At 46.2% G+C, this 18,782-nt stretch overlaps 1 protein-coding gene across 1 annotated transcript in view; it reads left to right on the top strand.

The window, feature by feature from the left end:
- Positions 1-1,194: 1,194 nt before the first annotated feature.
- The window catches only part of ITIH6 (inter-alpha-trypsin inhibitor heavy chain family member 6), a 49,493-nt gene continuing 31,905 nt past the window's right edge, over positions 1,195-18,782 (top strand). The window contains 8 exon segments of the mRNA XM_082376763.1: positions 1,195-5,713; positions 6,973-7,127; positions 12,476-12,566; positions 12,568-12,587; positions 13,433-13,436; positions 13,440-13,565; positions 13,569-13,680; positions 15,851-16,020. Coding sequence (XP_082232889.1) covers positions 5,612-5,713; positions 6,973-7,127; positions 12,476-12,566; positions 12,568-12,587; positions 13,433-13,436; positions 13,440-13,565; positions 13,569-13,680; positions 15,851-16,020 — 780 coding nt within the window. The 5' untranslated portion in view covers positions 1,195-5,611.

The following is an 18,782-nucleotide window of genomic DNA, read 5'->3' as shown; positions in this document are numbered from 1 at the left end:
TCTACCCTCTGTTACAACCTCCATCATTTTAAATTCCACAGCATTTTAAATCCTGGTTGTGGCCTTTGGGATCCTGGGGTAACTTTAAAAGAATATAGAGTCAGATACTTAGGAGATATTGGACTCAAGGGACTCAGGCAAAATCTCAGTCCATGTCCATCAGAGAGGCATTCCCAGAGACTTTCAAAGCCAAACTTCCCCAGTCCCCTCTCAATGCCAAACACCTTCGTAGCATAATACCATAACCACTCATCTTATGATCTGGGGATCAGAGGACAGGATGAAACCTTAACAGGAGAGAAAAAAATAAATTCACTTACAATCTTCATCATTTGACTAGAGAGATTTCCTCCCACCTTCTCTCTTTGTAAACTCTTGGAATCTTTTGAACTTCAGCATCTGCCCATAAACTCTGACGAACCTAGGTCACTGGGTCCCAGACCGGTTTCCAGCATTCATAAATCAGCAGGCAAATACCTGAAATCATATAGATCCTACATATTAACTGGGAACAAAGATGAAAAGCTGAGTTATCACCAAGCAGCTCTGTTCAGGAGATAAGGAAAGGCAGGCTAAAGACTGCTTACTGCAGAATGTCAGGGGATGAAACTGCCTAGTAGCGGGGCATCCAAGATTTCAGACACCTAAAGCTTACATGAGAAGCCCAGAATATCCTCACCACCAGTCCTCTCCTAACACATTTCCCTTCCCTCAAACTATATAAAAATCAGTACCTCTGAATGTTGGAAAATTCTGAAGGCTGGGAGTAAGTGGCAAAGCTTTCCTTCCAAGGCTACCTATCACTTCTTTAGTCATCTAAGTTGTACAGCACAGCCTAGCAACCAACTTAATATTGGACATCAGACTTTCCTGTTCTTCACATTTCCTAAGCCTTTCCCATCACTGGGAAAAGCTTCTTAACTAACCCTTCTCCTGGACCCCACTCCCTATCGCTGTTGGGCTCTTTCTGTTCCCAATACACAGAGAAAGCAGCTCCCCTCCTTTCCATTTCCAGGCTCATGTGCCCTCTCCCTTGAGCTGCTGGTGAATTCTCATTGTTTTCTTCCTTTTATGTACAGGGCAATTTAATTCATTTTGTATCACTCTAAGCCCTGAGAGCTATTCTTTCCACAGCCAAAATGACTACATTTTATTAAACCAAAGGCAAATTTCCCATAGACGAGGAAACCGGTTACCCACTTTTGAACTAACACTCCTTCTCCCCTGCTCTTTGCACATTGAGTCCTTCATCAGCACATACCTCTGAGGCAGGTTCGGGCCTCACATGCAGACACTGAGCATCAACTATATATTATGCAGCTCTACAGAGGTGGCTCTTTCTCTTGAGGGGCTTACATTCCTACTGTATGAGCATTAGCCTCATTTTATGGCGGACAAATTGGGGGTGAGTGAGGTAACTTGCCCATGACAGAGCAACTAATGAATGGCAGAGAGAGGACTTGAACCCAGGCCAGTACGATGCCAAATACCAGAGCCTCCACTACTACGTTCAAGTACTGCCAATGTTTTAAGTCCCATAATATCCTTTCCAACCCTCTTCATAAACATATGCAAGGCACATTACAGTGTGATTTTCCTCCGTGGAGGCAAGTCTAATTGGATATCTACATACCCATTCTGATATTGTCATAAAGTGTCATAGGATATATAACTATTTTGTTGTAAGATCAACATGAAGTTTTTAGGATCTTATTTTTATTAAAGTAATGCACATACATGGCAACAAATCATACAGAAGGAGCACATGATAAAAACCAATGGTCCCCTGCCTTGACTCTCCCCATCTCCATCCCACCCCCCTCAAAGCAACCTTTTAACAGTTCTTGGGCTTCCCTGGTGGCGCAGTGGCTGGGAATCCTCCTGCCAGTGCAGGGGACGCGGGTTCGAGCCCTCGTCCGAGAGGATCCCCCATGCCGCAGAGTGGCTAGGCCCGTGCACCACAACTACTGAGCCCGCGTGCCGCAACTACTGAAGCCCGTGCGCCTAGAGCCTGTGCTCCACTATGAGAGAAGCCACCTCAATGAGAAGCCCGCACACTGCAAAGAAGAGTAGCCCCTGCTCTCCGCAACTGGAGAAGGCCCGGGCACAGCATCGAAGACCCAACGCAGCCAAAAATAAATAATAAAATAAAATAAATAAATTTATAAAAAACAAACAAACAAAAAAGAACAGTTCTGCTGGTGGCTCCCTTTACAACTCTAGATAACATGTATATACTTTGTCTCTTGGTTTATAAAATTTAGACAATATCCTGTTGACTCCCAAGTATGACAATGAGGGCTTTGTTTCTGTACACTGCCTCACTTTTCCCTCCACTCCCCTGCAATGTTTAACGCTGATATTCCTTTTTTGTTCCTAGTTAACTTTGTAACTTGAAAAAATATGTATACTCAAACCTCTATTCCTTATTCCATCCATTTTTGACAGATAATTTTGACTACCCACTTTTTAGGACAAGGATGTTAGAGCCACCACCCTCCCTCTGCCCATTCAATGACCCACATTGTCAGTTTGATCTTTCCTTCACATTGTCTAGGTTATTAACATTTACATTCTGTTTTGCAGCCACAACCAGCTCTTCCCTGCTTTGTCTTCATGTTGACTGTAAAACCTGAAAACCAGTCATGATTTACATTATCATGACTATGTAAATATCTTTCAAAACCCAGCCAAGTAGTGAGCCAGGAATACAGCTCCTTCTCTACAAGTCCTACGTCACAATCTTTCGGCCTCTCCAAAGAGAATGTTTCTACTATCAAGGTCAAAGGGAGTCCCTCTTATATTCCATCAGCTGCTTATAATCATGTTATGTTTTATTTTGCTTTGTAGTTAGACCATGATTTTCTTGAACAGGTACACACACACACACACACACACACACACACACACACATACACACACGGATTCTCTAATAGCCTTTCTTTATTCCTTGAATTATTTGCCTTTATTGTATTCATTCTTTCAACAAACATTTATTGAGTATCTACAATGTGCCAGGCACTGTTCTAGAAGCTGAGGATACAGCAGTGAAACAGATCCTTGTCCCCATGGAGGTGATATTCTAGTGAGGAAGAAAGAGAAAATGATCAGATAAATAAGTAAAATATATAACAAGTTTAAGTGTTATCAGTGCTATAGAGAAAAATAAATCAGGGTAAAAAGGATAGGGAATGCCAGTGAGAGTGGGAGGTTACTGAAGTTTTAAATAGTTTGGTCAGAGAAAGACTCACCGAAAAGGTAGCATGTGAACAAAGACTTGCATGAAGTGAGAGAGCTAGCCAAGTGGATACCTGGGGAAGGAACATTCCAAATAGAAAGAACAGTCAGTGCAAAGGCCCTAGAGCAGGACTGTGCCTGGCATTGTTTGTCTCGTGCCTGCCATTTTTGAAGAACATAAAAGTCAGTGTTGCTAGACTAGTGGAGGAAGGCAAGGAGGGAAGTAATAGAAAATGAGGTCAGATAGGTAATGAGGGCCTGATCTTATAGGGCCCTGTAAGCCAAGCCACAGTGGGATCCACAGGAGGGTTTTGAGCAGAGGTGGGAGAGTATCTGACTTGGGTTTTAAAAGGATCCCTCTGGCTGTTGTGAAAATATACTGGTGAAGGGGGGGCGGGGATGACAAAGTAGGAAGCTGAAGACCATTGAGGAGGCTGTTGTAGTAATCGCTTGGGTTGGATCCACTGTTACCTGGGTTCACTGTTCTGGGCACCTGTTCTGGAAATCCATCTTCAGCTTTGGAAAATTAACTTCTAATAAGTTTTTGACAAATTGTCCTTTATTTTTTCTGTTCTCTCTGGCTAGGACTCCTGTTATTCAGATGTTGAACCTGCTGGATTAATCTTCATCTCTTAAATTTTCTCTCCTACTTTGTGTTTCTTTGTTTTTTGGCCCTGCATCCTGGGAAATTTCCTCAATTTTACTTCCCAGTCCTTCTGTTGATTTTCTTTTAATTTCAGCAACTTACTTTCCATCCCTAAGGAGTCTTTCTTTTCTCTGATTGTTCCTGTTCTGTGGCATTTACTTCTTGTTTTATTCAGGTTTTACCTTCTTGAAATTTGCTAAGGATATTATCATTTCTTTTCTGAAATTCTCTTTCCTTTCCAAAATTCCCAAATTTCTCTGGGGTCAGTTGTTCTATTTTCTTATTTTAGTCTTTTGCTTTCATGCTGCAGTTTCCCTTAATTTGCCTGAAGGCCCTTGGTTATCCATCCCAAGTAAGGGAAAAGGACTTGTAGCTGATGTGGGTTTCTCTGTTGTTGTATAAGCAGAGCTGTTTTTCTAGCTAGGGCTCTCTCCCATGAGGAAATTCTGACAGGAAACCTCATGTGGACTTGGGGGAGGTGGCAACCGACAGGCCATGGGTCACCAAATACAAGAATGAGGAGGCTTTGTTATGCGGTACCAAATGCCATAGGACAAGTCTGAATGTTCCCTACGCAGTTTGTAAAATGTCTTTAGAGATTTTGCCTGAAGGTAAGTGCTGGGGCTGCATGTGCTCTATGTGGGTGGAAAGGGCAGAGGGATAGGGGTTCTGACTGATGCTGATGCCCCGTGTGCACACCTTCAAGTAATTTTCTTTCTCAGCTCCAGTTCTCACTCTTGCCCTCCACAGTTCCTGTAGACACAGTCCAGAGCATCTCTGGGTTCCCACAGACAGACTGACGCCCATCAACTGAGCATCTCCCCACCCCTCCCCCACCTAGGTCTCCGGAGGGACAGGGAGCTTCCCATACTTTCGAGATCAATCAGGCCTCATCCAGCTCTAGTCCTAGCAGCTAATGTTTACTGAACGCTTACCATGTGCCAAGTACTGTGAAAGTACAACCTTTTTTAATCTTCATAACAACTTTATGAAATAGGTGCTATTATTATTCTCTTTTTATAGGTAAGGAAACTGAGGCTGCAGAGCAATTAATTAAATTTCACAATATTACACTGTCAGTAAGTGGCAGAACTGAGACAAACCCAGATGGTCTGAGTCCAGTAGTTCTATGTTGAACCACTATCTTATTTTCTCAGTCCTACCCTAGCCTGTCTTGGCCTCTGAATATTCTGGAGATAGTAAGGCTCATATCTGTAGGAGTCAATTTTTATGGGACCCTAAGTAAATCCTTCCTGTCTCAAGGCTAAAATCCATGCCAGAAAGGACCAGGATTGGGGCCTTGCTCCACCAACCCCTCTCTCATATCAGCTACCTTTTTAAGATGATCAGTGCTAAGTGACCTTTCTCTGGCCTCAGTTACTGGGCTCCTGTGGATGTTTATAGGAAAGAAAAACCCCACCCTGGGCCAACACAGCAAACAGACAGACCCAGAACTCTAGTATGTTTAGTTTCCATTCATCTTACAGCTGGATGATGGGAAAAAGGGAGGCATGGAACTGGCCCCTCTCCAGGCAAGATGCCAACCCCAGCTCTTGGACAATCCTGGCTTGTGTGGATTCAATGCCACATTCAGAGTCTTCCCCACCCTTCAGGATAGTCCCTCCCTCTCAAGAGAAGGGATACCTGAAGGCTTAAAAGAGCACGAGTTTGGAGATTGGGCTCAGACCTTCTGGATGTGAACAACAGCCCCAGGCCAGAGGTGGCATCATGTCTAAGTGGAGATGCCTCATCCGTATCAGCTTTTTGCTGACCATTCTCCTGGAACTGACATACCAGGGACCTTCTGGGCCCTCCTCATCAAGCACAAAGGTTAGATCTGGGATGAGGGAACAGAGCTCCAGGATTTGCAAGGAAATTAGCTCCTTGGGGGCAACAGCGGAAGGTTATTTGGTCTGCTTTCTCAGTCCTAGGAAACTAGGGCCAGAGGAAAGAGTTACTATTTTCTGAGCATATGTCAGGTGCTCCACCAGGTATTTTAGAGTTATTATTTCATTTAGTCCTTACAGCATCCTTGTAAGCTAAGCTCTACTATTATAGCTAAGTAGATAGCTAAGCTATCTACTATTATAGAAGAGGAAACTGAGGCTCAGAGGTTGACACAGTTAAGAGGTGGCAGAACCAGAATTTGATTCTAGTTCCATCTGACCCCAAATGCCTTCATTTCCCACTGCCCCACACTGAGAATGAACTAGACGTGTGGGTAGATGAAGGAATCATGGCTTCAGGAAAGGTCAGGAAGAAGATCGATATGGTACTTGCTGTGTGGCCTCAGGCTCTGGGCCCAGTTAACACATCCGTAAAATATGAACAATAATATTATGTAGCCCATAGAGCCGATGTGAGGATTAAATAAGATCATGGATGCCAAATGCTTATCATGCTTTCAGTGTCTGATTGTACTTATCAGGTGCAATTCTTTTTCTTTTTTTCCTCTTTTGGCCCTGCCATGTGACATGCGGGATCTTAGTTCCCCAACCAGATCAAACCTGTGCCCCCTGCAGTGGAAGTGCAGAGTCTTAACCACTGGACCTCCAGGGAAGTCCCCAGGTGCAATCCTTTACACTTGAGTTCCTAAAAAGGGAATAGATATAGATATAGTTATAGACACATATATCACAGTGTCTTGCACAGAGTAGAGCTCAATGAATGACAGCCACTCTGTTATATTCTAAAGCCTTGCTACTCAAAGTAAAATTCATAGACCAGCAGCATCAACATCACCTGGGAGTTTGTTACAAAGTCAGAATCTCAGTCCCCACCCCAGACTTGCTAAATCAGAATCTGCATTTTAACAAGATGTCCAGGAAATTCATGTGCACATTAAAGTTGGAGAAGCACTTGTCCAGAGGTCCCTTGATTTGTGATCCTCTGTGAGCCTTTGGGTCTGAGACTTGGTAAAGCTCACTGAAATATTAGGCAGATCCACAAAATGAATGACAAAGGCTGTTTTCCCTCTCTGGGCCTCAGTTTCTCCACTTGTACCTTGAGGCCTGTCCAGGAGTCCTGGGTACTAGTGCATGTAGGCCAAGGATAGAGTCTACCTAACCCACATCCCTGTCTTCCCTCAGCTGTTGATGAAAAGCTATTCCATGCATTCTACTGTGATTTTCCGCTACGCCCACGCCTTGGTCACCTCTGTCCTGTTCAGTCCGCATGCCAAGGCTCACGAAGTCATCTTTGACCTGGATCTGCCTCGCCTCACCTTTATCTCCAATTTCACCATGTAAGTCTGCTTCCAAACTCACTGTTTTATTCATTCTTTTGTTCATTCTTTCAGCAGAGCATAGTGATAAAGAGCATGCACTCTTGAGTTTGAATCCTGGTTCTGCCAACTATGGGACTCAGGACAAATCATGGCACTTATCAGAGTCTCATTTTATACATCTGTAAAATGGGGATAAAATTAGAACCCACCAGGCTTCCCTGGTGGTGTAGTGGTTAAGAATCTGCCTGCCAATGCAGGGGACATGGGTTCGAGCCCTGGTCCAGGAAGATCCCACATACCATGGAGCAGCTAAGTCCGTGTGCCACAACTGCTGAGCCTGTGCTCTGGAGCCCGCGAGCCACAACTGCTGAAGCCCGCATGCCACAACTACTGAAGCCCGCGCACCTGGAGCCTGTGCTCCGCAACAAGGGAGACCACTGCAATGAGGAGCCCGCGCACTGCAACGAAGAGTAGCCCTGCTTGCCGCAACTAGAGAAAGCCCGCACCCAGCAATGAAGACCCAACGCAGCCAAAAATAAATAAATTAAAAAAAAATTAGAACCCACCTGAGAGGATTAAATGAGCTAATATATGTGAAAATATATGCTAAAATTAGTGGCGGGCAGATAATATTTCCTTGATAATATTTGCTTGATTATTTTTTTAACAAGCATTTCCTGATGCTGACTGTGTGACTTACACTGGGCTGGGTATTATGGAAAGAGGAAGATGAACTGCACATGGTCCTGCTCCCAAAGAGTTCACAGTCTAATGGGGGAAATAAAAATGAAAGCAGAAGGCTTCCCTGGTGGCACAGTGGTTGAGAATCTGCCTGCCAATGCAGGGGACACGGGTTCGAGCCCTGGTCTGGGAAGATTCCACATGCCGCGGAGCAACTGGGCCCGTGAGCCACAACTACTGAGCCTGCGCGTCTGGAGCCTGTGCTCCGCAACAAGAGAGGCCCGACAGTGAGAGGCACGCGCACCGCGATGAAGAGTGGCCCCCGCTCGCCGCAACTAGAGAAAGCCCTCGCACAGAAATGAAGACCCAACACAGCCAAAAATAAAATAAATTAAAAAGTATTCGTTACCTGAAATTTAAAAAATTTAAAAAAGAAATGAAAGCAGATAATTTTAATAAAGTATGCTGGGAAGAAAGAGAAGCGTGAATGCGGGATGGTGGGAATGGCGAGGCCTAACAGGAGACAATGGTCAGTTCCCCAGCCCCACACAGAGAAAGCCTCACAAAGATGACACCTAAACTGAGGTTCAGAATATGAGCTGTTCATCGGGTAAGCAGGCTGAGGGCAGGGCTGGAGAATCCAGGCAAAAGGAGCACAGGAATAAATGTTTCCTCATTAGGGGAACTGGAAGGACTTCAGTGTCACCAGAGTGTAGGGCACAAGCAGAGGTAGAGAGTGGTCAAAATTGAGACTGGAGAGGTAAGGAAAGACTAGGTGGTAGAGGGCTGCCAATGCCAGACCAAGCACCTGGCCCTTACTTGATGGTCTCCAAACCATCTTATGTGTTTGCACGCCCATCAGGAAAAAATTGATCATGTACTTCCCAAATATATATTATTTATTAATTTATAAAGTCTATAAATATACTACTGAACAAATATATTAGGTACATTATGAAGCATATGGAAAAATATACATAGACAATGTAGGAGAAAACCCTATAAGTAGAGTGTTAACATTGTTTTCCCACTCCCTCAGTGTGTGTTGGAGTGTACACACTCCAGCACCCCCAGAGTGTGTGCACCCCACTTTAGAAATAACTGTGGCCCATAATGAGGAGACATGGCAAGGTTTTAAGCAAGGAGTGACAATAGTGAGGTGGGGTGGGCTGGAGGGGCCAGCTGGGAAGCAGGGAGTTCAGTAAGGAGCCTGGGGTAATATCCGCATAAGGGCTGCTGAGGGCTGGAACAGTGCAGTGGGGGTGGGATTTGAGAGACCATAAGGAGGGAGAAACAACCTGGTGCATACATGTGGGGAGTAAGTAAAGATAGAAGGTGCCCACCTGATTTCAGCTTGTCTGACCTGGTAAATGACAGTGCCTTCTTTGAGATGGTAAACGTGAGAGGAGGAGCAGATAAGGAGAAGCTTGGTGGAGCTTCATTGGCTCATATAATACCTTAGTGTGAATTAGAAAATGGCCCCGAGCTTCGGGAAGAGTTACTCAGATTTAGCAGATGAACGAAGCCAGCATGTGCAGAGTTTCGGCCTTTGCTCAGACCCCCTCACCAGAGGTGGGCTTTGTGCTATAAACAATCTGTAAGCCTCTGTTAACAGCAGCCCTAGAGCCTGAACTTTGTCATCAGGAACCTCCTGGCCTTGATGGACAGATGGCACTTCCCCGAAGAGAGGAAAGGTTGGAGGAGGTAGGCAGTGTGCCCCTGGCAAGGGAGTTCATGGGAGAGGTGGTGAGGTAGTCAAAGAAAGCTTCCTGGAAACAGGATTTCCATATGGGTAAGACTGGAAGGGATCAGGATCACTGTGTGTGGGTGACCCAGGAAGATCAAAGGCAAAAAAGACAGCATGGGTTTGGAGTATGGGGGCTCACCAGAGAGGTTGCTGGTCAAATGATACAAGAGCTAAGCAGCCAGACAGAATGTGGATTTTTGCTCTAATAGCAAAACCTCCAAAATAATTTTTTTAATTAAGCAAAGCATTTTGGAGGAAATGTTTTGGGCAGACTCCATGGAAAGTATGCTTGCTGGAGGCAGCACACACACAGAAGCCCCAGTGTGCTGCTGCCAGACCAGCCCCACCCTACACCCCCACAACCCCCAGGAGACCTTGAGGCAATGCCAACTCAGCCCACCCCCACATGAGCCCAGCCACAGCAATAGTCTGTTTCAGCTGCCTAGAAACACTTTCCACCTGAGTGGTCTTTTCTGCAGGTTGCATATCCTCCTCAAGTGTTCCTAGAAACTGCTGCTTTGGTCAAGTAACTTCATTCTACCCCAACCACCCCCAGTACCTGTGCCTTCCATTTGTAAAATAGAGACTGTTGTTCCTGCCGCTTACAGAGTTGCAGTAATATTCTCTAGGACATGGAACTACCTATCACTCCTCAAAGACCAGCTCTGACCCATCCCCCCCTTCAAGATTTATCTTGGACTCCCATTCTCCATATCTAGTCTTCACTGTCATATGAGCTCATTGAGTCTAGTGTTCAAAGCCCTTTATTCTCTAGGCCTACACAACCACTCCAAACTTCTCTCCATAACTCCTTTCCCTACCTCTCTGTTCCAGCCAAATCTAACTACTTGGTGTTCTCTGAAACATGGTCCCTGTGTTTTCCTGCTGTTTGTATGGAATGCCCATTCCACAAATAATTGTTGAGTGCCTACTATGTGCCAGGCAGCATTACAGGTACTGGGGATACAGCAGCAATTAATACAGACAAAATCCCTGCCCTCAAGGAGCTTACAGTCCAGTGGAGAAGGCAGATAAGGGAAAAATAAACAAGGAAGTATATGTCAGTTTATGGATAAGTGCTACAAAGAAATAGAAAGTAGAGCAAGGAAGATAAAGAGTGAGTGGGAAGGCGCTGTTTAGGAGTGATCAAGGATGTCTTTCTGAGGAAATGACATTTGAACAAAGACCTGAAAGAAGAGAGAGTATAAGATTTGCCAGTATCTGGAGGAAGAGTGTTCCAAACAAAGGGAACAGCAATTGTAAAGGCTCTTAAACAGGAGTGTGCTGAAAAAACTCAAGAAACAGCAAGGAGGCCTTGGTGGCTGGAGAATAATGAATAAGGTGAAGAGAAGGAGGAGATGGGGTTAAAGAGGTGACAGGGGGCCAGATAGTATAGGACCATGGAGGCCCTGGTGAGGACTTTGGCCTTTACTCTGATTTGAGACAAGAGCCACAGAGAGTTTTGAGGAAAGAAGGGACATGGTCTGACTTAGGATTTAACAGGATCTGTCTGACTGCTGTAAAGAGAACAGATAATAAGGAGGTAAGGCTTTAAAGAGAGAGGCCAGTTAGTAGGTTGTTGCATTTATCCAAGCAAGAAATGTTGGTAGTTTGGATTAAGGTAGTAATTGTGGGTTTGGGGAGAAGTAGTCAGATTGTGGACATATCTAAAAATAGGGTCAAAATTCCCTGATGGATTAGAAGTGGTGTATGAGAGGAAGAAGGGAGTCAAGCATGACTCTAAGATTTGCAGCCGAACAACTATTTCCTGAGATAAGGAAAACCAAGGGAGGAGCAGATTTGGGAGGTGGGGGAGATACAAGGAACTCAGTTTGGGATATGTTAAGCTTTAGGTGCCTATTGGAAATGCTAGTGAAATGTCAAGTAAGCAATATATAGGTCTGGAGTTCAGGAGACAGGTCCACACTAGAGATACAGATTTGGGAGTCATCTGTGTGCAAATGATATTTAAACCCATGGGACTAGACGACCTCACCTAGAGAGTGACTGTAGAAAGAACAGAGAGGAAGGTGAGGTCTAGAACAGAGCCTAGGAGTGTCCCAAAGATTTAGAATCAAGAAGAGAAGGAGCCAACAAAGGAGACTGAGGAGGCATGGCCAATGATGATCATCTGTCCAAATCTTCCCTAATTTGAACTCCCCCACCACCAAGGCCACCTCCTCTAGGACCTTTTCTGGAAGACTTGGGCAAAAGTGCTTCCTCCCTTCTTTGAACTCCTTTATACTTTATTATCTTCCTTAGAGCAATAGGAAAAACTGGGGTAAAACAAGTTTGAATTAGTATCTCATTGGTCTCTGAGCCCGCTAAGGTCAAGGCCCCTTCCCTAGTCAATCTCAGATGCCTTTGCAGCAATTTGCATTCCGCTTTCACAATTTTTACTGCCTGTGCTACCCACCATATTATTTACTTAATATAGTTTCTGTAAATAGATACACTTAAGATTACCTAAGTTAGGCTTATCCTAAGTAACAATATCTATGAGCTCATGTGTTCAACGTGCTAGTTATATTTTTAATACACATTACAGTAAATATATAACAATTGTAATAAAAATGTTCAGTTGTGTCCCACCTAAAATTATTTTATGTGCCAAAACATGGAATTCATTCAACACTTTGGAAAACATAAAGTCTTAACACCAAGTCAACCATATACCAACTGTGTGGTCTCTATTTCCCCACCTGACAAATGGAGATAATGATAACTGCTTCACCTGGTTTTATCTCCCTGGACTCTCCTCTCTTCTCTTCTTCCTTCTCTCACTCTGGCTTCACAGTTCTATTTTGCTCTTTTTCTCTCCCCATCCCTCATCCTCCTCCTCAATCTTCTTTGTATGTCTCTTTCTGTCTATGTCACTGACCATCTCTTTTTTCCTTTCTCTGTTTCTGTCTGTCCTTCCTCTTTCCTGCTCCATCAGGACCATCAACAATAAAGTCTACATTGCAGAAGTCAAAGAGAAGCACCAGGCAAAGAAAATCTATGAGGAAGCGCATCAGCAAGGAAAAAATAGCTGCTCATGTAGGCATCATGTAAGGCTCCAACCAGTCTGAAACATGACAAGTTCATCTTAGATGTGTGATCAGGGGCTTACACATGTTCTCACTTGGCCTCAATCTCTACCTCTGTAAAGTGAGGATAATGATCTCTACTTCATAGGATTACATGGAGATGAGGTGAGTTAATGAATAGCAAAACCTATAAGAGAGTAGGTGTTCAATAAATGGGAGTTTACTTCACCACTTCCACTTTCCTCCTGCCAGCAGGATGTGGCTTATTTAAGAACTGGCATCTTCCGGTAAGGTTATGTTCAAGTGAGATTTCTCTAAATCAAATCCTGTTTCCTAACTGAGTTCCATTCTGCTGGCAGAAGTGTATTGTCTTCCTTCAATGTTTCCTCCCAGCCTCCAAAAGAGTTTCATCAAGCACGGAAACTTTAGGTTTGGCTACTGCATACTGAGGAATTAACGCCATATAAACAAGCTTAGTCTAAAGCATGGGGGAGGGGTGGGTGTGAGGGGTTATTTGAAGGGAAAGAGGCATTGTGTGTAAGTTGAAACCTCTTTTTATAAAACAAATCATTAGTCCCTTATTGTTTTATTGTAGATTCAGATTTTCATTAACATAGTTTCCTTATGGGTAAGCTGCCTGTGATAGAATTTCTTAGGCAGAATATTTAAGAGGATGAATGAGGGAGAGAGACAGTTTAACAAGTGGGTGAGTGAATAACTAACTGTGGTCAAGGGACTTAGTTGAAACAGAAGCCTGGCCAGGTCTGCTGGGGCCAGAGAGGGGGTAGCCAGAACTAGGTCATCTGACAGCTCCCCTCCTCCTCATGAGATCCCATCTCTTTCATCCTCCTCCCTTTCAAGACCAGGGACTGAGAATCAGAGAAGTTTCGCATCTTCACCAGCCTGGCAACAGCCAAAAAGGTGACTTTTTTTCTCGCCTACGAGGAGCTGCTGCAGTGGCACCAGGGCCAGTACCAGCTGGTGGTGAGCCTGAGACCCTGACAATTGGTGACAAGGCTGAGTGTAGAGGTCACAGTGCCAGAAAAGACAGGCATTGGCTATCTTGATGTACCACCTCTGAGGACCAGCCGCCTGCCCACCAACACCCACTCAAGTATGTGAGCAGCACTACAGGTCAACCATAAGACAGGCCTTCCCTAAATGGGAAGCTGCCCCTTTTCCCGTTGCTTCCTTCTAATACCACTTCTGCCCTAGGTTCCTTTCCCATTCAAACAAGGAGAAGAGGGCATGTTTGGAGTTGAAAATATTTCGGTTACAAACTTGGTCTCATCCTTGCAAGCTGTGGGAAACCAGCAAGTCCCACATTTCCCGCAGTGGTGATTTCCCTCCTGAAATTGTAAAAAGTGGAGAAGGGGTTGTTGGGTCAGCTCCATGAAATCATATGTTGACAATGCTAAGGGATGCAGAGGCCACACTTGCTTTCCTCTGGAATCACCACTGAGAATGGAAGGGCAATGGGAGGACAGTGTGAAGTGCAGGCTGCCCCAGAGGACATCATCTCAGGCCCTGTATGCCAGAGAGACATCCTGGCTGCCAGGCTTGCTTCAAACTTCATCTCAAGGTGTTTGTTTGTTTGTTTGTTTTCATCTCAAGGTGTTTGAAGGCCACACTGGCTACAGTAGAATCGCTATGTGAGTTGTCAGAATACAGATTCCTGGACCCCACCCTCCTGGAGTCTGCTTCAATAGGTTGGGGAGGGGCCCAGGAACCTATCTTTTTGACCCATTTGCAAGTGAACTTGATGTCCAGTCAGATTGGAGAACCACTGATCCGGCCTAGACGCCTCCGCTGAGGGACAAGTGGACAGGCACAGAGAAATCACCCATGTCATGTGGCCACTCTCACTAAACTGTTTAGCTTCGGATGTCCTACCTACTTGGACCCTGCTGACCCAGAGAGACAGTATGGAATACAGACAGGAGAGAGACAGACACAGACCTGGGTTCAAATCCCAGCTTTGACCTTCTCCAAAGGTGGGGCAGCAGGCAAATCACTCACTGGCTCTGCTTCACTTTTCCCGTCTGTACGATGGCGACATGCAATCGATGGCCCAGGACCACTGTGAGAATTTGAGAAAATTCCTCTCTGCAAATCACCGGTACAGAGTAATGAAGACCTGATGATAATTGTAATCATTAGCATTATCGAGCACTTACTAAGATCCAAGTATGGTTCCAAATGCTTCACATAAATGATCTCATTGAATTCGCACAAACACTGTCTATGAAAGAGGAGCTATTATCCTTCCTGTGCTACAGATGAGGAGCCTGAGGCTTAGAGAGTGTGAATAACTTGTCCAAGGGCCCACAGGCAGCATCTGAGTCCTTGGAGCCTGCACGCTTAAACCCTGAGCTATAAATGGCAGCTCCCTCCCCCCCTTCTCCTTAAAGGTTAAAACGGAGGGGAGAGCCAATCCTGTGGGGATAAAACAGAACAAAGACCTCTGAAAGGAAGGAAGCCAAGGGAATGTATGTAAGCAGGCGCCTCAGAGAGTATGGGGGCTCAGTTTGCCCCTAAGCTTCCTGACAGCTGTAGCAGGAAAGGGGGGCGGGGAGCAGAATTCCCTAGTTTCCATTTTCTGGAAAAAAGGAGGCACAGAGGCATGTCTAAATGGACATTTGTCTTGGGCTGAAATTCCAGAGGAGTTGATCTTGTGGCCAGCTCAGCAAACATCCGGGACCAGAAGTTCATCTGTGATTTCATGAGGCGCTAAAAGTCTTATTCACACACGTGATTCTGAGAGTCAAGAAGCCAGAGGGGGAAGAAAACACATGAAATTCTATCTAGAAGAGAACGTTGCTGGGCTGCAGTTTCCCACAGCAGTAAGGGGCATGGGAGGAGACCGAGGCCCTGACTGTGTATCTGTCTCTCTCCACAACACACACGACACGGTCTCTCCGGGAGGAGATCCAGGCTCCTGGGGACGTGACACTCCTCCAGAGACTGGGCTCCCGGGATGGATGGCAAATGAGCCAGGATGAAGTTGTGAGTGAGGGCCAGGCTGCCAGAGCCTGGGAGCTGAGTGGGGGCTGGGTCTGTCAGGCTGGGCTCGTGGAAGAGGCAGAGTAGGGGGAGCTGGTTGTAGGATTGGGAGAGGAATGTAGCATTTGGGCAGGTGGAGGGGCGTTGCAGGCAAAAGGAGCAGCAGGTGGTGCAGGGCTTACTTCTCACCCTCCCCAGATATTGCCTCTTTTGATGTCCCTTTACCTGGCTTTCTGCCTGGCGAGCTCTCCATCCCACCTACCCCCTCCCCACCCATGCAGGTGAGGCTGACTCGCCCCCATCCACCAGGATTGAGAGGGCAGAGACCAGTGTCCGAATTACCGTCTGCGTGACACTGCAAGACCAGTCTGCCTTCTCCAGTTCAGGCATCAGGGCCGACTTCGTGGTCCAGTATGATGTAGTCATGGAGGACATCGTTGGAGACGTGCAGGTGAGAGGGCCAGGAGAATGGAAAGAGCATGGGCTCTGGAGTCAGACAGGCCTGGGAAACAAGGCGCTGGCCTCCACAAGGTGCGCGTTTGTTTCTCCCTAGGGATCAGTGAGGACTAGTGAACACGGACAGGACGGTGTGTAGCGACACATGACTTCACACCTGGTGAAGCACATATGTCCCCCAAAGAGTTGGAGACCCGGAACTGTATAAACTGAATCAAGATCCAGTTGAATACATTCCTAACTGAAGCAAGTCATAGCCCACTCTTAACCAGACCTTTTGGAAAGGCAACCATTGGCCAGTGATTAGTCTCTCCCACTTTCTGCAGCTCTGATACTCTCATGTTCTCTTGGGCTTTCTGGATGTCTCTAAGTTTTAAAAATTCTTTTTGCCTCACTTGAGCCATTTGCCTAAACAGGGAGCCCTTAAATTCTGAGCTCACACACTCACGAAGAACGTGCAGAGGTCCCACGCTCTACCAAAGGGGTAGAGGCTGATCCGGGACCCTTGGCTTGACAACAACAATTGCATGGCAGCCTGAGATGTCTGGTCCCAGCCTGCTTCTCCCACCACACCTCTCACTGCCTCCAGCACACAAACCATCCTCCAGCTGCCTCACACCATGCCACACCACACACCAATGTCCCAAATCACCTGCACCCGCCAGTCATCTGTGCCTGATTATGTGCTCATACTATCTGCCGCCCTGGGAATGTCTTCTCCCTCCTTTCTCCACTGGTGAGTGTCCTCCTCATCCCTGAAAACCTTGCTTCAGGGCCACCTCCATGATGACCCCACCCCACGTACAATTCCTCTCTCTGCTCTGGGCTAGTATAGTGCTTTGGTTACACCTCTCCTCATGCACTTACTTACTCATTCATATGTGGACTCATCTCCATCAAGCAGGAAACTGCTCTAGCCCAGTCCTGCCCTCAGTGACTCTGGGAAGTCAGGAATGAGTTGGACACAGCCGTAATCTCCCTTTGGAAATGTCCCATCCTGAGGTAACCCAATACATAGAGCCAGAGCAGTCATAAAAGGTTCTAAGGGCTGTGTATAAATCTGTAATGGGTTACGTATGGATACCACTGAGGAGGGTTTCACGAGAGCCTTCCTGAACGAGTTGGCCTTTAAGTTAGCATAGGAAAACTGAATAGACTTTACCTCCACCTGGACCGATAGGATGAACGGGAGGGCATGCAGAGAGAGGGGGATAGCATATGCAGAGGCACAGAGGTATAACAGAGGCCTGATGTGTAAGGGGAATAGAAGGAATTCACCCTCTCAGAATAGGAGCTGAGGGTATCATGCCAGTAGGTGGCAGCAGGGCCTTAACCTGGTGTTCTGGGGTGTGTGTGTGTGTGTGTGTGTGTGCACACGCACGTGTGAACTGAGGCATTTGTCTGCTTGTTCATTCTTTACCTCTCCCACCATTGCCTGGAGTAAAGATACAGATAGAACAGACGGAACTAGGCATTAAATAGTACGACTGATACTCCCATCCACTGTGTGCTATGATTCCTGCATCCCCCAACCAAGAACCCCTCAATTCACCTCCCATTTTACATGAGTATGCCCGCCTTTCAAAGCCCAACACATTCACTCCATGGGCACCTAATCCGGTATGCCCACTGCTGGCTGATGTCAGGAACCCTGAAGTGAATCACACACAGATCTTATTCACTGTCTCCAGGTGAAACAGAGAGACACGAGAATGACGCAAGATGAGAAGCGCTTTGTCAATGACAACATAAGTATGATGGAAGCCATCATGAGGGGTGAGGAGGTCAGGGAGCCTGACCTGGGTCTTAAAGAATTCAAAGAAGTGTACCAAGTTGGGAAGGGGGCTCTCAGAAGGCAAAGGCAGTCTAGTAAACTGAGGGCTGCATGATACAGAGAATGGAGGCTGGAAATATCCAGGGGTGTGTAGGGAACTACAAGTAGATTGGAGTTCCTGGAGTGTTGATTTGAGGCCCAAGAAATGCTAAGAGGTGAGATTGAAGGCCATGAGTGCTGCAGGGGCTTGATAAGGAACATAAAATTTATGTTGAACATGCCCAGGGAGCCCTGAGAGGGAATGACACTATGAGGTTTGTGTTTTGAAAGACCAGACCGTGCAGCTGCTACAACGATGCATGGATGGGAGGGGCCCCAGGAGAAACAGGGAAACCCGAGGGAAAGGAGCCCTAAATTTGGGCTTCGTTAGTTTGGGATGGCGAGAAGGGGTGGACCTGAGACATATCCAGCAGATCAAACCAGCATGAATTTGTGGCTGGTTGGATGTGAGGAGTGAGGGACACAGGAGGATTCAGGGGTGACACTCAGGTTTGTGTCTGGAGTGACCATGTGCATGATGGTGCCTCTAAATGACAAAGACACGCAAGGGTGAGACGGGAGGAAGGTAATGAATTTGTTGTTTGAGCAGCATACATTGGTGGCTTCAGCCATCCAAGGGAACAGGTCCAATGGTGAGTGGGTATGAAGTTGTGGAGGGGGAAGAGTGAAGAGCATTGGACTGGGGAAAGAGCTGTGGGATCAGCAGTGGAGATTCAGGGGTTGAATCCAAGAGAGCTAGGGAGTTGACCCAGGCCAAATGTATAGAGTCGGAAGAACAGATCCAGGACGGCAGTTGCTAAGGTAGAGCTTCCCAGTCTAGGAGCTATTGATCTCCACAGCCCTTGGGGTATCTGGCCCCACGAGCTGCCATCAGCCTATTCAGGGCTCTAAATCCCCACCACTTCCCTCCACTGTGCTACACA

This window comes from Balaenoptera borealis (assembly GCF_965194805.1).
Source record: "Balaenoptera borealis genome assembly, chromosome: X".
Lineage (NCBI taxonomy): Eukaryota > Metazoa > Chordata > Mammalia > Artiodactyla > Balaenopteridae > Balaenoptera > Balaenoptera borealis.
This window is presented reverse-complemented; position numbering and strand designations above follow the sequence as displayed.